The sequence below is a fragment of the Oxyura jamaicensis genome, chromosome 20 (genome assembly GCF_011077185.1).
Source record: "Oxyura jamaicensis isolate SHBP4307 breed ruddy duck chromosome 20, BPBGC_Ojam_1.0, whole genome shotgun sequence".
NCBI classification, from domain to species: domain Eukaryota; kingdom Metazoa; phylum Chordata; class Aves; order Anseriformes; family Anatidae; genus Oxyura; species Oxyura jamaicensis.
The window spans coordinates 1362881-1384727 of record NC_048912.1 but is presented as its reverse complement, the minus strand read 5'-3'; the positions used below and the strand labels follow the sequence as shown (position 1 = coordinate 1384727).

The following is a 21847-nucleotide window of genomic DNA, read 5'->3' as shown; positions in this document are numbered from 1 at the left end:
AATCACAAGTCATCATCTCCTCAGGGAGTTTGTGTGGCTTCCTTACCCCTTAGAGCCTGATCTGCACCAGGAGGAAGCTCTGTATCGGCAGCATGGCATACTCTGACCTGAAGTGTCATGAGTATTATTGCCAGGTGTCCTAGAAGTAAGAGGAACACTCCCTGATGAGCTCCCACATAAAACAGCTTTCCATTTATACGAAGTCCCAAGGCTAAAATACCTTTGGTGACAGAAAGAGCCCAGGTGCTTCCTCAATCTATGGCCAAGGCTAGGGCAAGCAGACTTCTGAGGTGTTCTGAAGGTCCTCAGGCCCCAAAAGGCTCTTAATGCAATCACAACTCTGAGCCTGTCACAGGACAGTGAACTACCCTTGTGCCCACAGCAAATCCTGCTGCTTTTGTCCCTTCAGCGGAGGCTGTGAGAAGGGCCCTGGCCAGCACAGAACACATGTGATTCTCCAATGGATATCTCAAAACTAAGAAACACAAATCAAGCTCCTCTCTTGATGACAAGGATAGTGCACGTACAGATGAGGGTATAGGCTTTACTAAATCGGAGGCAGGTCTGCAGCTGTCTTTTTTTTTTTCTGGATGGAGCAGCATGCCCAGAAGGAAGCGTAGTCCTGGAAGGGGCAGCTCCTAAGAGTGGGACTCTTGCCTGAGAATAGTCCAAAAGGCAAGGGTGGAATGGCTCTCAAGTCCAGATGAATCATGGAGAATGGGTGGCAGCAGTTCTGGAGAGCAAGATGCCCCCTGTGCCATACCTCTTGGCTGAATGTAGCTTGTCTGCACACAGGAACAACTCGTGACACAGAGGACACAAAAAGGTACCCAGCCTGAACAAGCTTATGGCGGACGTAAAACCAAAGAAGGATGTGGAATGGCATAGAGTGCACGGTCACAGGGTAAGAACAGCACAGCCTCCTGGGGAAGTAAACCTGAGCTCTTATCTGCCTTGAGCAACAGTCATGCTGCAAGCCTGCATTCCAGCTACACCCAGGGCGGCACAAGGCACAAAGCATCCCAGCCTCCAACAGAACAGCCCAGCAGCAGCCTCCACTTTGTCTAAAACAGGAGCCCTAGGGAGAGTCAAGAATGAGAGAAACCAGTCAGAACCATGCCATCCTGGCTTTAGCAGCTTCCAAGTTTGACCCTCCTGTGTCTTTTCATCTCAGCACAGAGCCATGCAGCTCTTCTCCTCCTCCAGTGACAGGCTTCTGTCCTGTTGCTCATTCATGTTTCAGCCACTTTCCTGCAGGTAAGCAGCATCTCTGCCTGCAAAAGGAGGAAGTTCCTCACAAGTCTCTACCACATCTTGGATTTTTCCTCTCCCAAACAGGGAAAGTCACCCCTATCATCAAATCGAGCATCTGCAGTCACCTCAGCCAGCTAAGGAACAGATTTTCCAAGCTCCCTTCATAGCCATTGAAGACATAAATACTAGGAAGGATTCTTTTTCCTCCTTTTGAGCAGGAACTTACATTTAAAAAGGAGAGGCAAAATGCATTTCTCACTATGCATTCTGCTGTCTCAGAGATCATACTCTGCCTCTAAAGGCTGGAGGAAAGTCACAACATGCTCATAACTTCTTGTCAAAAAAGCATTAAATTGAAACCGTGGACTATGCAATGCCACTTGGGCATTACTTGGGCAAAGGATTGTTGAAATTTCAGAATTACTGCTGTAAGCCTCCTTTAAAGAAAAACATTTTGAAAAAAGGGCAAGAAAAGGCACACACGTGTACACATACCAGACTCTGATTTGCTTGTACACCTAAGAGTGAAGGAGAGCTCTGCCTAAAGGTTGTAATAAGCTGAAAACGCACGTAGAGAACCACAGGGCAGTTTCTGAGATGACTTGGCAGTTTTCCTTCCTCTCTTCCATGCTTTTAACACATTTCAGTTTATGCAGCCACTCAACTAGAGAGATTGCTTGCTTTCTCTCAAGAATCTAAGTGCAAGAAAACTGGGTGTTGCAGGCTAGAGGATGGACTGTTTCAGGTGAGACAGTCCAGCTTCCTCTAGAGTGAAGAAGCTGCTGCTACTGGAAGAATACATCGTGGTCAACACTGCGTTTGAATGAAAAACTAATAAATTTTCTTTGCTGAGTAGTGGTCCTAGACCCACTGCCCTTCAAGCACAAGCTATAAATTAGTTAACTGGCGAATACAATCCATAACGACTAGTCTAGTTGAAGATATGGATTCATACCACGGTTCTACTTTCACACATTTGTAACCTACCAATTTAATAGGCTGAATCACCAAGGCAGTCTTCCAATTTCTTCCCACAATTTCCTGGTGTGTGCAGTAGAATAGACAAATTCTTTCTTAATTTCACAGTAAAGAAAGAGCTCATCTCACTGCAGGACAGGGCTGCAGGATATACATTCAGCAGTCTTAGTCATTAACAGGTAACAAAACTAATGACAGACAACTTGCTCTGCTTTGCAGCTGCTCATGCTCAACCTAGGCTGAACGACCAAGGCTAATGCCATAGCAAAGATCTTCCTTAAAACACACACCAACATTGCTGGAAAACAAAAGAAAAATCCCAGAAATGAAACGAGACCAGACATGCCTGTAAATGACAGCACATTATTTATTTATGAAACTGAAAGTGATGACAACTTGTAGTGCAATGACAAGTCCAACTTCCTTTATCTCCACAGAAGAAGTTTTTGCTAATACAAAAATGTGATTAAAAAATAAAATGATTGCAAAGTATGGTAACTGAAATTTAAAAATAAACCTTTACATATAAAAAAATATACTTGCATCTTATGAAGGCACAACAGGAACTACCTCAGGCATCTAGCCAAACGACTTTCATACCAACCAATACAGATGGGTCCCCATTCCCAAGGCAGCTTGACAGAATAAAAAAGCTACCAAGGAACACATAGTAAGTATCATTACTATATATACGATTGTCCTGATGAACATCGAAGCAGTGCTGCGTGAGCAGTTCAGTGCACGTGCTCACTCTAGCACCAAGCAGCAGGTGGGCCATGCCAAGTGATGATGCATGCTATGATGTATCACTATTCCAAGGCAGAAAACCAACAAGGTTTACTTTTCTTTGACAAGAACTGCCAGCAGCTGCATTTCTTCCTTATTTACATTTCTTGCAGTTAGGAACAGGAAAGATCAAAGATACAGAGTACAAGCAGGTAAAAGTATTAGTGTGAATGGTACAATCTTAAGGCACCGAGTGTGTAAGGGAAGAATGTGAGTGCAAACAGCTCTCTTCACCGCAGTGATACATATGGCTAGGGTGAGGATGCAATCTACATCTTCTTTGTTTCCATCAGTTTCACAGGTGGCCATCCCTGCAATTTATAGTATGAAACCAGCTGCTTTGGCACTTCAGCCAGAACCATCTGGGAAAGAGCTTCCCGAGGAGCCTGCAAGGAACAGTGAGAATAAATCAAAGATACTGCAGGGAATGGAATTACCAGCCCAGTGACATACTCTCTTACAGAATTCAGACTGCAGCCCCCACCTGCCAGGAAAGCAACATTGAGAAGACAGCACAATCTGCTTTTTGTCCACATCTCACTCCCTCTGGTTCAGTCTTGCTGCAGTCTTAGGAGCACTTCCAGGCAGTCTCAGAGAGTACTCTTGCTGAAAATCACTTGTTCCCACCCCTGCATTGCTCCCACCCTAAGCCCAGACTCACACAGCCTTCATATGGCCTTGATCTGGGTGGGACACGGCCCCAGCCACTAGCAATTTGTCTTATTTTGGGTTTCCATTTAACTCCATTCTTCAACCTCATTCACTGTGTAATACGCATCAACACTAGTGCCCCATCAGAAAAAGTAGGGCGGAGCTGGGGAATGATAGGACTGCTTTCAACAGCAGGAAAGATTCCATCTCAGCTTAAATCACTCATGGGACTCAACAACAGACACTGAGACAAAATGATCTCACTTCCTTGACTAAACGTTTGCATCCCAGGAGAGAAAACACCTCCTTTACTCCTTCTAACACTGCAATAGCCAAGAGAGAATAACAATACTATGAGAACTCTTTAGGAAAAGCTGCAATAGAGTTATGAGGCACACAGTTTTGAATCCAGAAGCAAATATATCTCAACTCTCACAAGAAACAGTTTGGACAGTGCTTTGACCATACACTTTGCTGCCTTCATACATTGCAACATTAATAAGCTGCCTAGACACATGCTAATTTTTTGGATGTAATAACTGCACATATGTTGGCAGCAGAATTCTTAGGAAGTTAAAAACAACTTACATTTTTGAACTGCTGGAAAGGCACAAACTGAACAATGTCTCGTGCAGCTGGCTCTCCTGTTAGGGATTTCAGGATGCCATTGTCCCCATCAAGAAACTCCATTGCTTTGAAATCAGCTTCACCAACTCCAACAATAATGATGGACATTGGCAGCTTAGATGCATTAACAATTGCTTGCCTGGTTTGATCCAGATCAGTGATCTCTCCATCTGTGATGATCAGCAAGATAAAATATTGCTAAAAAAAAACACATCAGAAAATACTCCGTTAGGGAGTTCAACATCAACGCTCACATAACTGAAAGCAAATGAAGCAATTTCTTACTCTAAAAAGCAAGCAGATTGTGCAGTGGATAAGACAAGAACAGAACATTAAATGAACTTCTGTTTATTCCCATTTTTTCTTATGCAAACCACCTTTCCTTGTGCACTTCAGGGAAATTCTCTGCATTAGATAAAAGATACAGGCTTACATTCAATTTATAAAGAACAATTACACCAGTTGCCAGATATACTAGCAATGATCAAAGTAATCCTAAATCATCAAAGGTGCATAAAAAACTCACTGAGGGGTACTGCTTTATTCACTGCCATCTCAAAAGGATAAAATACATTATTCAATATCTGTTTGTAACTCTAAAAAAACCTTCCTTTTAGTTATCAGTAATTTAAGTATTAGAAATCTGAACATACAGCGTTGACAAACGTCATGACGTGACGACACTCTACAAATGACAGAAGGGGAAGAACACAGGAGCTTAAGAAAAATAGGAAGATTTCCCCCAGTTGTCTGAATAGCTAAAAAATACCCTCAAAAATATAAGAAATGGCTCTCCCTAGACCAAGCACCCCACAGTGTGGTAAATTAATTTGATGTATGCACAAACTTATGTAGAACTCAAAATTCTTGTACAGCTAAGACCATTAAGTATCAAAGTGAACATCAAAATTCCTTCTAATTGGGTGGTCAAAAATGGAATTGGTTAAATACATCAGGAAATATGATCCCTTCATCCTTAAGTACAATAAAGTTTTAAGATATGGAGTTGCATTTTAACAGCAGTCATGGCCATGCAAGCACACAAATGAGACATGCAATGCAACTGCAGACATAGTATGGATGTTCTGCAACATGGTTAGCATACTGATTTGCCAGTTCTTGCACTACTTTGGTAACATGGCCCTCTAGATACTTTGATTCTGCATGCAAGCATGGTGGGACAAATAGTCAAGCCCTCTGACATTTCTTAGGTGGTCTTCGTATACATGCTCAAGTGAAAAATTGTTTGGAATAAAATACACAGGGCCCCTTTATACTGTGTGCATTCCCTACAGGTGATGAAGTCTGGCAAGAGAGGTTAGGGTGAGGCAACTGCTGACAAAGTCCAACTGGTCTAAAAGCCAACATGGGACCCCTGCATACTTCACTGGTACATGTTCACATATGAACGAAGGGAGTAGCAACAACCTCTTTGGAAGCTGGTAAGACAGGACCAAACTTGAGATCCTGAGGAAGAAGAATGCATCACTTCACCATACAATTCTATCCCATTGTGAACACAGGAAACAGAAACATCACCCATTTGCAGGGAAGGGCATGGACTCACAGAAGCAGTTCCTTGTTGTGCTGAGTGTGCAGCAAACCTTGCGACATGGTTTATAATAGGAGAGAAGTTGGTTGGCCCATAGAGTCGTATCTGAGGAAGGATCTGGCGGTAGGCATCAACTATTCCTTGGATCCCTGTAACACAAGGAATGCAAGCTGCCAAAAGAGCCTCACAATTTCTCCAGTAATTATTCTATTAGCATTACTGGATAGAGAAGCAAAAGGATAATCACTCACACACAGCTGTGAACTCCTAAAGGACAAATAAACAGCAGGATAGCAGTGAATATACAAAGCAAAGGTCTAAAACCAGTGGACATCTGGAGATACAAGAATTCCAGATTTCTTCACCATTCTGTATTCTTTACATTATTCTTTACACTTCCAACATAATAAAGTTCATGGAAGTTGGTGGAAAAATAACCTAGTGAAGGCATGCTTATGACCTTTTCCTTTCTACTCTGTCATCCAGTTTCTCTTGTTTAATTGCTTACCATCTAATTAGACAACAAGGTCAGAAACTCTCTGGAACAGTTAACTGCTTATTTTCCTCTTGTGCACAGTGACACCTGGATTTAAACATTTACGTAAGAGAAACAGTAACCTCTAAGGTTTTTCCCGTGCAAGAAGCTTTTCTTGGTTAACTAGATATATATATATATATATATATATATATATATATATATATATATAAATGTGATTTTAAATGGTGCATATTCTTGTGTAGGGCAATTTAGATGGATCCCCATATTAACTTGTATTGATGTACTTTCATTTACTGCTGCTGCTCACCTTGTCCACCAAACGTGTTTTAGTGATTTACCTCTGAACTACTGCACAGGAACTATCAGAGCAAAGGCACAGATTCCAGTGTAGCAGACAACACAGAGCTGGTGAAGGAAACATTTGGATTTTAACACTGATTCTCAGATTCCATTCTTTCTTGGCCTTAGACTGGAGAGAAGAACTAATCTGAGGAAAAAATGTTCATTCAAGAAAAATTCTGTACTGCTCCATGCTGAGAGTCCTTAATCCTAAAAGTTCTTAATCTGGTTTACAGACCAGCCATTGAGATTAGCTGAAACAACTACTGCAAAAGAAGATGGCTTTAAAGAAAAGAATATTTTGAGACAACCCTTTAAAAGGTAACATTCAAATATATTCACATTGCTGAAGAAGTAACCACCATCTCTAACAGACTTAGCAGATGGTTGCTTTGAAAGTGTGACTAACAGACACATTCCTGATCTGAATTCACTACCACTTGTAACATAACAAAAGTAACCAAGTTGCAGCAACAAAAATTTTTGCATAGACTGACAGAATAACAGAATGGTTAAATTGGAAGGGACCTCTGGAGACCGTCTGGTCCAACCCGCCCTGCTCAAGCAGGGACACCCAGAGCAGGTTGCCTAATGGCCATGTCCGGCTTGTTTCTGAAGATCTCCAAGAAAGGAGATTCCTCAGCCTCTCTGGGGAACCTGTTCAATTTCTCAGTCTCCCACACAGCCCAGAAATTATTCCTGATGTTTAGAACCTCCTGTGTTCCAGTTTGTGCCCATTGCCGCTTGTCCTGTCCTTGAGTACTACTGAAAAGAGCCTGGATGCATCCCCTTTGCACCCTTCCCCTCAGGATTTACAGGCATCTGTGAGATCCCCCTGACCCCTCTTTTCTCCAGCCTGAATTGTCTCAGTTCTCTCAATTATAGAATATTCTGTGGCAAGTTTTTCATAGTGATAGGCTGCAGGGATGGTCTCTCAGAGAAGAATCTAGAAGCTGCTCTATGTCAGATAAGGGCCAGTTTCAGCTGGCTCCAAAGGGACCCACCACTGCCCAGAGCCAAGCCAACAAGTGATGTTGTTTGTGCCTCTGGGAAAGCAGATTTATGAAAGGGAAGAAAAAAAATAAACTGCTGCTCAACAGCAGCTGGGAGAGTGAGGAGTGAGAAACAGCCCTGCAGATACCAAGGTCAGTGAAGGAGGGGGAGGAGGTGCTCCAGGTGCAGGAGCTGAAGTTCCCCGGCAGCCTGTGGAGAGAGGCCCCTGGTGGAGCAGGCTGTCCCCCAGCTAGCCCATGGGTCCCACGGCAGAGCATATCTCCACACTGCAGCCTGTGGAGGAGCCCATGGTGGAGCAGATGGCTATGGCCTGAGGAAAACCCCTGCCAGAGCAGACTCTGTGCCAGAGCTGTAGGTCATGCAGAGGAGCCCATGCAGGAGCAGGGAGTCTGGGGGGAGCTGCTGCCCATAGGGGACCCATGTTGGAGCAGTTTGCTCCTGGGGGATGGATCCCATGGTACAGACCCATATTTGGAGCAGTTCTTGAAGAGCTAGCTGCTGCCTGTGGGAAGCCCCTGTGGGATCAGTTTGGGAAGGACAGCATCCCATGGGAGGGACCCCACGTTGCAGCAGGGAGAGAGTGACCATGAAGGAGCAGCAGAGGCAAAGCATCAAGGACTGACCACAACCCCTATTTCCCCGTGCTGTTCAGGGAGAGGAGGTGGAAGAGGGTGGATGAGGGGAACATGTTTTTAGCTGTTTTCTTTGTTTCTCACTTCTCTAGCTAGTAAAACATTTAGCTAGGTAATACATCTAGCTAGGTAATACATTTCTCTAGAAAATCTTCCCACACTGAGTCTGTTTTGCCAGTGACAATAATTGTTGAGTGGTCTCCCTGTCCTTATCTCAGTCCTCGAGTCCTTTTCATTGTGTTTTCTCCCCCTTATCCCTTTGAGAAGGGGGAGTGAGAGAGTGGTTGTGGTGGAGATCAGCTGCCTACCTGAGTAAAACCATCTACACCTAAGTTGGAGAGGAATCACAAGGAACACGGAGTGGAACTCCTAGCTCCACACAGGACCACCCAAAAATCAGACCACATGGCTGAGAGTGTTGTTAAAAAGCTTCTTGACCTCTGGCAGGCTTGGTGCCATGACCACTGCCCTGGGGAGCCTTCCTCAGTAGCTGACCACCACCTCACTGAAGAACCTTTCCCTAACACCCAGCCTGACCCTACCCTGTCCCAGCTCCATGCTCTTCTCTTGGGTCCTGTCACTGTCCCCAGAGAGCAGAGCTCAGCGTCTGCCCCTCCACTCCCCTTGGAAGGAAGCTGCAGGCCACCATGAGGCCTCCCATCAGACTCCTCCTTTCTGGGATGAACAAACCGAGGGACCTCAGCCATTCCTCATATGTCTTGCCCTCCAGACCCTTCACCATCTTTGTAGCCCTCCTTTGGAGGCTCTCTAAGAGTTTTATATCCTTTTTATACTGTGGTGCCCAAACCTGCACACAGCGCTCAAGGTGAGGCCACACCAGCACAGAGCAGAGCAGGACAACCCCTTCCCTCGTCTGGTTGGCAGCACTGTGCTTGATGCAACCCAGGACACAGTTGGCCCTTTGGGCTGCCAGGGCATGCTGCTGGCTCACATTTAACTTGCCATCAACCAGAACCCCCCAAATTCCTTTCCACAGGGCTGCCATCCAGCCTCCTGTCCCCTAAGTACAGCCAGGGCTACCCCTTCCCAGGTAGAGAATCCGGCACTGGCTGTAGTTAAACTTAATGTGTTTGGTGATTGCCCAGCCCTCTTATTTGTCAAGATCTCTCTGTGAGGCCCCTCTACCCTCGACAGAGTCAACAATTCCTCCCAATTTACTATCATCTGCAAACTTACTCAAAACACTTTCTAGTCCTATGTCCAAATGATTTATGAAAACATTAAAGAGAACTGACCCTAAAATGGAGTCCTGGGGAACCCCACTAGTGACTGGCCACAAGCCTGATGTAACCCTATTTATTATAAGCCTTTAAGCCCAACCCACAAGCCAATTGTTCACCCATCATATTATATTTTTATTTATCTGCATGCTGGACATTTTGTCCAGAAAGATATTGTGAGAAACAGCATTGAAAGCTGTACTGAAATCCAAAAAAAGATTGCATCAACAATTCCCATGGTCAACTAGATGGGTGACCTTGTCAATAAAAGGAAATTAAGTAGGACCTTACCCTCATGAACCCATGTTAGCTATGACCAATGACTGCATTGTCCTTCAGATGTTTTTCAATAACTCCCAGAATAATTTTCTCTATAATTTTACCAGACACTGAAGTGAGACTGGCAGCCCTATCATTACCTTCTTTCTTGCCCTTCTTGAAAACTGGAACATTTGCCAGTCAGCTGGGACCTCTCCAGATTCCCAAGACCATTGAAAAATAATGGAGAGAAGCCTAGCAATGACATCAGCCAGCTCTCTTGGTACACTGGGATGAATCCCATCAGGTCCCAATCACTGAAGATTATGCAGACCACACAGAAATCTGCATCAACACAATTTCACTCTTGTCACCATCCAGGTAAGAGTACATGTAGTTTGCTGCATGTCTTCATGCTACATATGCTTTTCACCAGTTACGAAAGAAATGCAACACTTCTAATATCAATTCCTCTCAGTGAAATATTAATAAAAAGGTGTCCTCACCTTGACAATAAGGGTTGCTGGGATTGAAGTTCAAAGCAAACTCATGAGACACCTAGAAATAGGGATGTTACAATCAGTTAAGAGAATGCAGCGATGAACAGAGCAACTGCATAGTGTTGTGAAAGCCTTACCTGCCAGCTAGGAGGAACCTGAGCTCCAAATCCAAATGCAGGAAACAGCTTATCCCTAGGGAGAAAGGGTAACAAGAATTGTGAAACAGCAGTGCTTTAATACTTCATTATTCTGTTTTATTCCCAGAAAACCGTTGGAGACCAAGGTTCAATTCCTGCCCTGAGGAATAGGTACACCACCTAGTTTCCCATGGCCAGTAACCAGCAGCCCAAGGGTTTCAGGCAGAGACTTGACAGATTCAGAATTTGTTTCAATGCAGCATCCTACAGAACTCTCGGGAGATTTCAGAGTAGCAAGAGAGAAGCCAACCCAGTCACAGCTTAGCTGAAGGACATAGCAGGCTAAACATGTTCCCAATGAATTAAAGAGGTGATTTGTGTTTGAAATGCACTATCAGCAATAAAGGATTAGCAATGAGCTAAAGCAGCATTATAGAGTAACCCAGGCCATAAAAGGGCAGATATGGGAAGACATATCAAGCAAACACTCTGAATTAAGCAGTGCTGCCATTGCCTTTCCTGGCAACGCCAGAAGCAGGAGGAAGCAGTAGCAGCACCTGAAGGGATCTCCCAAGGAAAGGCAGCATCTTAGTCACCCAAATGATACAGCTCTGGAACAAGCTATGAGCCTTGATCAATGACACCCACTGTGAAACATTTTGTGTGTCATTTAATACACATTTTCATGTGGTGACTAGATCAATCAAGAGCCTCTTACATACGTGTCATAATCCTGGACTACACTTCCCACACTCCAGATGGCAATCAGGTACTCATTTATCCCATCTGGGCTAATGTAGTGAAGAGAATCTGGTGACTTGGGATCGCCATTGGAGCCAGTGAAGTCTATGCCCACCTAATCAGTTCAGAAGATGATAACACAGCAGGTCACTGAAGCATCACCATAAGCAATTGAGAAGAACCAACCATAACCAAAAACAGAGGGCTAGACTAGCCACACACTGCTCCCTTCCTCCCAGGCACAGTCCCATATAGGGACAGGCAAACAAGCCGGCACACCTTTTCAGACAGGTCACATGCATATCTAAGGAGTAGCAGTCCTTTCCACTGACAGACTGAGAACTGATTTCTCAAAAGAAGCTTAAGAAACTCAGGATCCATTAAATTTGCTACTGAATAGCAAAAAGTAAAAATTTACAGTTACTTCTTTTTGGCAGTCTTCATCACTTACTAAGAAAACACACACTTCAAACTGAAGTACTAACCACAACTCCACTGCCCTTGTCTTAGCATCTACCAAGATGTGCAGTCGGGAAACAACTCACTGTAAAATTAATCTGGCAGCCTCCCATGATGTAGTCCAGGAATGAATAATCTGTTTCAATCTAGAGAAACAGACAGACAGCGTTACACCTCCTCCCCACAAAAACAGGTTTCTTTACAATGAGAAAATAAAAAAGCCAAATGATGACGATAATCTTCCTACCTTGCAGGATTTTATCCTAATAATGCCAGAGTTTTTGTAGCTCTTTTTCTTCTGTTTCTTCTCAGGATGAATGCATTCATATTCCACCTACAGAAAACAAGTATTCGAGAAGCAAGTAATAGAACACCTGCATTTCCAGCAGTGCAAACTATTGAAACAGAACAGTGTCAGACATTACACAATTTCAGAGTTATCTGGAAATGTTAAATAAAAAGGTTTGTGATTACTGTGGCTGTTATTTGACAAGTTAAATAGATGTTATTGCTACCATCACTGGGCAAAGCAGGTAAATCAAGACTTCAAGAAAGTCCCTCTTTGGGACATGACTGTTAGTCTGTACAGAACCATCGAACAGTCATTGTAACAGAGGACAAAAAAAAAATCTGTCACAAACGTAAGCATTTCTCTTAACTGATAAAGAATGTGATTATGTTAAGGGAAGGGAATGAACACAGATCAGGAAAAGCCAAAGCAGGCAGAGGGAGGGAAGGAGGCCAAAAACCCTAGGTCACAGGTTCTCAATGGCAAAGGCATTGTTCTGACAGTGCTGTTTTGTTTCACTTTGTATTAGTTCTGATTTCACATGGTCTAGGAAGGAAGGCAGCAATCTTCCACCAGTCTTAGGACTAAAATCACAGAAATCAAACTGGCTGGTGACTGGAAGCACTTCCAGGCTATGTCCTGCATGTGGATTCATCTGTCTGGATCCAGATGAGACCTCACCATGAGAATGAGAGGTTGACATTTTTGCTACAGACAACAGAGAAGCTGGCACTACTAGCTAATGACCCAACATACTCTAAAACAGGTGTCCAAGATAAAGCAAGAAAAGAGACCCCTGGAAACACCATTTCTCTCCTCTAGCTAAAAAAGCAACCAGAGTGCTAGTAAGGACAACCAGCTTGGGAACAAATGTCACCTGAGACGAGATCTACCTCTAGGCTCTTCTGTTACAGCATTAACAAGAAGCTCTTTTGTTTCCACTTGGCTCAGCAGAGGCAAAAGCAGACAGAATTGCTGGCAAGAAATGGCATGCGGCCAGCAGACAATGGGCTCAAGGATGTCTGTAGGAACAGGAGGGCTAACAGTACCCAAGAAAAACAGTAGTATCCTCCCCCTGACAGTTTTTTTTTTTTTTTTCCCCAGATGTTGGCTTAGTAATAGACACAGACCAAAAAAAAAAAAAAAAAAAAAAAAAACACTTTTGGAGGCAAAAACTAAAAATGTCTCAGAGATCACTACTAAAAAGGGTTTGTGAAAGACTGAAATATGGACTTAGCTGAGGAACTAAGAAAGCTCACCGGAGAGCCATCACCTGCTTTCTGCAGCTGAGCCAGGTTAGTTTCAAAAACGCCTATCAAGTCATGTGACCCGTCACTATCATGATCTGCACACTGTACCTGAAAGAGAAGAGACAGCAAGCAATGGGCAAGTGTACTGCATTAGCGAGAATGACAGCTGCTCACCCCAGAATCTCCCTGCTTCCAACGGCTTTGCACTGATGGTAGTATATTCCCCCATCAAATCTGAACTGGTATTGTCATCCCTATCACTAACTGAAATCTCACAGTAAAAAGAGACACAGAGTGAATTTCAGTTAGAACAAGGAAGACAATTCAATTGCTTCACCACAAGGTGACAGCTTTGTTTTTAACTAAAAGCTTTCTCCAGTTCATATGGAAGAGACTGAAATAACAAAAAAGAATTCAAAAGAATCAAAACCCTTGTTTCACAGCCCAAAGTTATAAACCTGAGATCATTTAGGACATTATATACAACTGGGATAAGAAGAAGAAGCAACTACAAATTTTATCTACGCAATTGCCGAATATGCTCCTGTCTTCTACCTGGCAATAGCATCAATTTACAAAGACACTGCAATTTCCACAGAGTGTTAAGTCAGTCTTTTTCTGCATCAAAGCAATCAAATCATAAACAATTAATAAACAGCCATGTTTAAAACAGCATGAAAGCTTAACTCTTTAGAAGTAGAGAATGCAAAAAAACACAATGTATTTAAAAATAAAACTATAACTATGGCTTAGCACAAAACCAGTACAATGTGCATTGGCAACAGCTCCCCAGCCAATCAACAACTACAGAAGCATTTAGAACATGCATGATACACAGTACAGCAGAACACAAATCCAGAAGCAGTCAGTCAAGAAAAAGTTTATGGACATTTGCTTTTCCCCCTGCTGAAGTTCACATACTACACCAACTCAACAGCTCGCTATGAGGTCTGCTTTTATTAAGCAGGAACTGGTGTTGCCTCAGTAAAAAATAGTGACAGATTTGTCCTCAGGACGATGGGACAAGACGAACCCACAAATGACACCTAGATATGGAAGTCATATCAAATAGCTAGATCACCAATCTTGAGGACAGGTTTCTTTGAAGGTTTCCTACTGCCTTCAATCCACAAGGGATCTTCCATTGATTTCACTGGGAAATCTGTACAAAAAGCTGGATGGATTGTGGTCTAACCTAGCCAAATTGGAAGCACCATGCCATCCTTCAGTCTCTCCAATGGAAAAACAAGATCACTTCAAAGATTGGGCCCCGTGCTTCTTCTCCTTCATCTTTCCCAAGCCACCACTTGTCCATTCCTCTCTTCTGCATGCTCCACCACGAAGCAACCTCCAGGCTCCTCCATGAATCCCACTCTGCCTCTCACAACAGCTGTAATGCTTAAAACATCATTCAAGAGTGATTTGACCATGTCAGGGAGGTTGCTCAAGGGGGCCATCATGCAGAGGCCAAGGTACAGACTGGGGGTGTCCTTGGTGCTAATACACCTAAGACATGGCTGCAGAGAATTCAGCAGCTGCCACCTCCGTGCACCTCCCCTTTTCCTCCTGCTTGCTCTTGTCCACGGCAAAAATACATATTTAGGACCCATTCCTGTTATTAGTTCACAGTACGATATAGCTTAAAACAAACCTCCTTTTGCAAGGGTTTTCTAAAATGGGCTCAGATTCACAGTATGCAGTCTGAAGAGTGGTGCTGCTACAAACATCACGTGGAAGACATGACGTAGGAACAAGTACCTGAAGCTGCCAATGACTGCTTTCTGAAACATGGCCTGACCTCAGGGGTCAGCTAGCAATACTGCAAGATACTGCGTGCAATTATTCTCAACTGAACTATCCAATATTCATTAAGAACCATGGAATATATTCAGTGGGTCAAAGGCCCCTTTCAATCTACAAGACAAATTTCCGACATTCACAGAAAATGGCTTTGCCTTTATGCACATGCCATCAAATGCATGGACAGGAAGGGAGTTTTGTTTGTTTGAATCTTACGTCTACTATTTCTATTTAAACAACTATGGGGGAGAAAAACTGCTTTTATTTGCCCTTCTTCTTAAAGAAACTGTCAGAAAATTACATTGTGTCAAAAATCTGAGCTGTTCTTTAGCAGGGAATAAAAATAACACCACTCTGCATCACAACGAAGAATTACCAAAATATTAGGCAGCATCGTTAATTTGACCTAAAGATTTATGTTCACAGACACACATTTAGTGCACATTCCCCACTACAGAATTATCATGCATTGCTAGCAAAGCTAATGTTTATGAGACACATCAAACTGACTTATGCACATGCATTGACGTTTCCATTATGCTGAAGTACAAGGACTTCTCCACTCAGCAACCATTTTCCTACATGTTCCAAAAATCTTAGAAGCCTTGAACAAGAGCTTTAGAACACCACGTACCAAATGAAAAATGCATCTCCAGTGCAATTCTTTAGTGCTACTGTTCCCGCCTGTCTCAAGTCCCTTTTCTGATCAACTTCCCTAACCTGTAGGGGCGAGTAAAATTTAATCCTTTTTCACAGATGCTTTGTGAAACTTAATATGTTATTTGCACATTTATCAAGGATTTTGTCTGAAAGGAACTAACAGCAAAAATCTTATATTTTTTAAAACGGATCATTTCAAAGTGAATCCCAAAGCACTGAAAGCTTCCAAAAAAAAAAAAAAAAGAATTTAGACTGTAGTAAATACAACTTTAGTAATATAATGTCTAAATCATGCCATGTCATGTCAGTTTTGACAAGGTAACATACATCTCTTCACCACTTCCTTTCCACATTTATTTCAGAACTTTTGGACCAAGACTGTTGGTCCAAAAGTTGGTCCAAGACTTTCTGACCTAAGACTGTTGACTCCCCTAGAGCAAAAACTCACGACCGCCACTTAGAACATTGTCACATATTCAACAAGCTCAGCAGATTTTTGATATTTCCAGGTTAATAATCTCAGTAATTCTTTCGATCTCTCATGCTGCACAAATTAAAAGGTTAGCATGCATTGCTTTTTGCTAAACCTTTCAAATCAAACTTCTAGCATGAGGTTTCTTCAGAGACAGAACGAGGCAGGAAAATTCTGCAAACGGAAAGTGTTTAGGAGTTAGATAAACAGACAGACTACACTCAACATAAAACTAGTTATGGCTTTAAATGCCTTTGTGTTATCAGAACTTTATCATTAGAACAGAAATTGAATTAATTTGCTATCAGATTATTTTTGTAGAAACTTGTAGGAAGATGTAATTGTTCTGCTACCACCTCCATAATTCAGGACCAGAGAACATTAATCATCATATGCAAGACTACAAGGGACTTAGTTCTGACTCAGAACGAAATTTCTTGTTCAAACATAAAGAAAAACAGCCGTGATAAGCCCACCATTCTTATGAATGGACAAAGCTGTTAGGTGCCCACTCTGTCAGTATCCTAACGGAATCAAGCGTATCGAGTATAAGTCTCACAGTTTTCACTTAGTGTTAGAAAGCCACAATTAAACAAAAAGTCCACAACCTGAAATGCTGGCCAGAAGAGCCAAATAATCCTTTATAATTCTTCTTATGATGAATCATTAGAAAGTGTCTCTCTTCTGCATTCCCAAACTTCTCAATTTGATAACTCACAATGTTTTAGGACAGACTTCATACTTTATAGACATATAATCATTTATGTGCCATATTCTTATTATTCCAGAAGGGCAATCTGAAATTTTAAATATGACTAGACAACTTGATAACTCATAGTTAAGATATCAACAGATTGGGTTTCTTACAACAACAAATTTGAAATTCTGAAGGCTGTACCTTAATAGGTTTATTAAAATCAGCACCACAGAATGTCTGCAAGGGAACACTGAACTTCCTCCAGCATGGATTTAAGTTGTTCTTAATCACCTTAAAAAAAAACAACAGCATAATGTCACATGAGGAATGTGGTATGCAAGTTACTAAGAAACATATCATGAGGGTTCTGTACTTCTGGGGGGCTATCTGAACAGCCCTAGTCAGTTCACCCTTGACAATGTATGGAACACCAAGCAAAAAGTTCTATTAAAAATAGAAGCTAGAAATACAAAGTAGGGTTAAATTGTAGAGAGCCAAGCCCGTCATCGCCACCGAAAGGCAGAAGAGTCCTACCATTCTTCTTCTCCCCTGGTGCATGGCTGGACTCTTCATCAACCCAGATTAACCCACTGACCAGGCAGCAAATTAACCATTTTCTGCCAGGTCAGCGAGCCAAATCCCTTTTTTGGGGTACAATACAAGCTTCATCACAGAACTGGTACATGGCATGACCAGTAGTGACACATTCCTGCTTTTGGCAGGAGCAAGCTGTGAGATCAACTCAACACTAAGAAACACATCAGTGTAGAAATACTACCTCTGATCTGTACACCAACTGCCACATTCCAGCATCACCCTGCTTGTACAGCTCCAAAAATGGATCCGATTTACCTAGGAAATCCTGCAAATAAAACCCCAACAGAACTCATCAGCCCCCCGTGTTTTACTCAAATGAGAGAAGAGCTAGCTAATCGGTACATAACACTTCAGACAAACCACAGTCAAACAAGCTATACGTTTGTTTTCCTCTTTCATTGTTTTTCTCTTTTAAACTGCAGCACTTTCAAAGCCATCATCATACATCAGCTCTGATTCCAAGACCGTGCTTCCTCAGAGTATTTTGTTACTATGAATTGTACCATTCTGCTTGGCTTAAAATAACATCAAGGTAGCATATCTAAATTTCCACCTCTTCTTCTTTAATATCATTACAGAAAGCCCAGTTAACTGCACAGTTACAACAATCAATGGAGACAATTATTTAATATACTAACATATAGATTATTCCAAAACAATCCTCCAAAACAAAAACCTGGTGGTTGAATTTTGGATCTAAGACCTTATTTTTCAGCATGTTATTATGTCTCTAGTTCACTTCATTATCAGTAACAAAACACAGCAAGCCTTTTTCACACAAAGATTACAGAGCTTAATTGAAGGTTTACAATACAGGGAGACTGCTAGAAAAAAGGCACTAACTGTAAAAATAGTCAAAACCTACAGAAGCATGCAATATTATTAAAAAAAAAAACAATACCTTTTTGTCCAAGTTTCGGGCTTCAATTTCCAAATAAACAACCCTGGTATCTTTAATCTCCTCTGCTGAAATCTGTGCCACAGGGAAAAAAAATATAAATATATATACACGTATATACACACACACCCTACAGAGTTTTGCTTATGCTTTGTGCTTGGAGAAACTCTGTGTTTGGTTACAAATACATACCTTTCCTGTACACATGCAGAATTTGAAAATAGACAAACAAAACCAGAAATGTTACTTTGTCCCAGACCACATACCAATGAATAAGAAATCAGGTCATTTACCGTTATGGTGCCTTTTCCTGCTGGCTTTCCCTCTTTCAGTTCCAGAGGTCGAGTGAACACTGAGCTGGACACAACCTGAGATTAAAAGACAGATATTATAAACATCAAGGTACACAAAAAGCAAATAATTATTCTTCAGGATGAATTTTTAAAACTCTCCTAAAAAGCTCTAAAGGGTTTAAGTCCATTCCCTGCAGTGACAGATACCAGTTTGTGCTTCTGAAATGGTTAAGCAGTCTTAAAATTTTGCCTCCCTATCCACAAAATAATATCGACTAGTATGTCTCAAACTTTATGTTAGCCTCTTATTATTGCTTCCCCCAAGATATTTACAAGTAGTCAAACAGCTGCTGAAAATCAGAAAAGACTATTTAGCTTATCAAGTCTTTCTCTAATATCTGAAATACCACCTTTCTTCTCCTACCCAACAATACAAACTCTCCTTCAGGAATCAACTGCAGAATCTCAGACAGTCTTACTTCCCTGAATTTATGGTCTGACGATCTTTTTGTGCAAAGGAAACCAAAAAGGCTCTGTTAGAGTTCTCCAGGCCCCACGCCTTCCTCATTCCCAATCTCCCATTAGCACTGTGATTGCCTCTTACATTCCATAATGGCTGGTAAACCATACACATCTAACCTTCACTTGGCACTCAACATGATTTTTCTAACTACATTCAGTAGGGACACAAACTAATATGCTAAATAAGCGTAAGGAACAAGATATTTTGAAACGTGAATGCATCAAAGCCCTTCATAAAGCAGCCTTGCTTCCCATTTTAGACAACAAACCCAGTGCTTGATGGTACATTGTACATCGCTTCACATATTCCTCTGCATACCTGTCCCAGTGTGCACTCGATCCCTCCAAGGTAGTCATCGTCGTTTAGATCTGGGGACTTGTTATCGATGTCATACACACCGAATTTCAACTTCTGCACTTTCTCAAAGTAGTAGTTGACAACCAGCTTCTTTGAAAATTCAGGGTTTTGGCAATTCTTTATCCTCTCTGTGCGGTCTAACTGTACAAACACAGAAGCAAAGTTGAAAAAAAAAAAGGAAAAAATAGAAAGAGGCCAGGAATACTGCATACGCTGGACCGCGCGCTCTGAGCACAGAACGGACAGCACGTGTTGGAGCAGGCAAACCAAGGCCCCATCGCATCTCCAGGCGAGCACACAAGCAGCGAACGAAGCCAACGACAGCACGACCCCGACGACCCCACCCCACGGCCGAGCCCCAGGAACGCCGATCGCCGACCCGAAGGGACCGGACGCGCCGCGGAGGGCGCTGCCGGAGCCGTACCTCAGCCCACTGGCGGCCGCCCACGTCCTGCAGCAGGACGCAGAGGGGATCCGACTTGGAGCCGACGTCCCGGTCGAGGAGGCGCTGGCAAGACACGGACAGCTCCACCCTGCTCACGCACTGCGCCATCTGCGGGCAGAAGCGCAGAAGGGGTCAGGCCCGGCTGCGGCTCCCGGCCCCGCAGGTGCTCGCGGCGGCGGCGCGGCCCCGGGCGGTTCCTCCCCGCGGCGGGGCCGGGCCGCGACCCGCTCCCGCCCGGGGCTCCGAGCCGCGAGCCCGGTCCCGGCAGGAGGGCGGCGAGCCCGGCCGCAGCGCTGCGTGCCCCTGGCCGGGGAGGACCGGCTGCCGGTCCCCGTCCCAGCAAGATGGAGGCGGCTCTGCCCGCGCCGCAGCGCCCGGACCGGGCTCGGCTCCCTCCCCCGCAGCCCGAGCTCTGCCTCTCCCCCTTCCTTAGGGCTCCCGCTGCCCACAGGGACACGGCTACGGCGGTGCCAGCTCCAGCCGGAAAGGGCCTGGAGAGAACTCGGGGCCGGTACGCGTTTCTCCCTCAGGCCTTGCGCTTTCGCTATGGGGGGCGGGTGTAAAACGACGGTGTTTTTTTGCCCTTTGAGGGGGGCAGTTGCCGGTTCAGTATGTCAGTTGCCGAAGCTCCTGCTCTGCCTGTGCAGACACTCCCACCACCCTCCCTCCCCCTTGCTAGCACAGCGACAGGAAATCTGCTCTAGGAGGCTTCTGCATGCAGCACAGAAGCAGCCATGGTGAAGCAAAAAGGCCCAAATGCAGGGCAGCGTGCAAGCTCTGCCTTGCATCCTGTCCTTACATGCTACAAAGCCCCCTTTCTTCACGTGCTGCCTTCAAAATAATAATAATAATAAAAAGATAATTTTATTGCATTTCAAATTACAGCCAGTTTTGTTCAAGGAACAGCTACAGTTATCAAGACTGAAAATAAGGCTTCCAGGAGTAAATAAAAGATCGGGCAGCTTGAAAGTTCTAAGAAATGCTTTAAAATGGGAGTTTTTCCATAGAGAAGCTATTTCAGCAAGGCATTAGGAAAATAAGGAAAGAGTTGTTTGGCCTTTCTCATATCTGCCTATCCACAGGGCTTTCTCATACTTGCATGGTGTAAATATTAATTATCTCAACAAAGAGATGAACTTTTATTAGACAACTTTTAATCCCCTTGGAGCACCACTCAGCCCTCCCAATCTGCAATCTCCCCAGACAGATGTTACCCACATCACTTAATACGCTACAGATGTTGTGATGGCAGCAGGACAAAAACAGTGATGAATAAGAATTAGCAAAGCTTTAGACAAAGAGGATCACAGTTCAGCTTTCTAAGGTCATCATCATCTGCTTTAACCCCAATATCGAAGAGGCTAACGTGAAATAGTCTGCACTGTTCAAACGACTAGTTGGAACTGTCTATCTTCCACTTCAGCTTCCTCCAACCTCAAATAAGATTCACCAAAAAAAAAAAATCATTACCTTTAATACAATATTTCTCCTATAATCAGAACAGTTACAGGTATCAGTTTTTCATTACCTATGCGTGTTGTTCCACCAGACCAGCTAACTTCATAGTCTCACATCTGCATAGCCTGCAGTTCTACAAACAGCCATACACATCCACACGACATTGTTTGACAACAAAGATCAGGACAGCTAGCCTTGGCTCCAGGACCAACATTTCTCCTCTTTATTTTCTCTATTGCAACAGATTTCTGTACCATCATGTAGCCACTTTCCCTCCCCTGTACAGCATAAAGTGATCAGGAATCAAGTTGAAAACAAAGAAATCTCTCCCCAAAATCTGGCATCTCCAGACAACAGCCATCCCTTCCCAGAAGGAAAGGTTACTATAGGTCTGAATTTGCATGTAGAATGAGTCCCCACCTATTTGTTCAACACCATGT

The 21847-nt window shown here is 43.3% G+C and overlaps 1 protein-coding gene across 4 annotated transcripts in view; it reads right to left on the bottom strand.

Annotated features, from left to right (window-relative positions):
• Positions 1-2579: 2579 nt before the first annotated feature.
• The window catches only part of CPNE1 (copine 1), a 43663-nt gene continuing 24395 nt past the window's right edge, over positions 2580-21847 (bottom strand). For 3 of the 4 annotated variants that reach the window (XM_035343988.1, XM_035343989.1, XM_035343987.1), the window contains 15 exons: positions 19929-20057; positions 19466-19645; positions 18625-18699; positions 18335-18406; positions 17615-17698; positions 17038-17127; positions 13217-13315; positions 11916-12002; positions 11755-11814; positions 11191-11324; positions 10469-10523; positions 10338-10389; positions 5864-5997; positions 4258-4494; positions 2582-3404 (listed from right to left, as the gene is read on the bottom strand). In XM_035343988.1, coding sequence (XP_035199879.1) covers positions 3288-3404; positions 4258-4494; positions 5864-5997; positions 10338-10389; positions 10469-10523; positions 11191-11324; positions 11755-11814; positions 11916-12002; positions 13217-13315; positions 17038-17127; positions 17615-17698; positions 18335-18406; positions 18625-18699; positions 19466-19645; positions 19929-20057 — 1605 coding nt within the window. In that variant the 3' untranslated portion in view covers positions 2582-3287. Of the gene's footprint in view, positions 3405-4257; positions 4495-5863; positions 5998-10337; positions 10390-10468; positions 10524-11190; positions 11325-11754; positions 11815-11915; positions 12003-13216; positions 13316-17037; positions 17128-17614; positions 17699-18334; positions 18407-18624; positions 18700-19465; positions 19646-19928; positions 20058-21847 lie in introns of all 4 variants that reach the window. The other variant, XM_035343990.1, reaches the window with a different exon arrangement.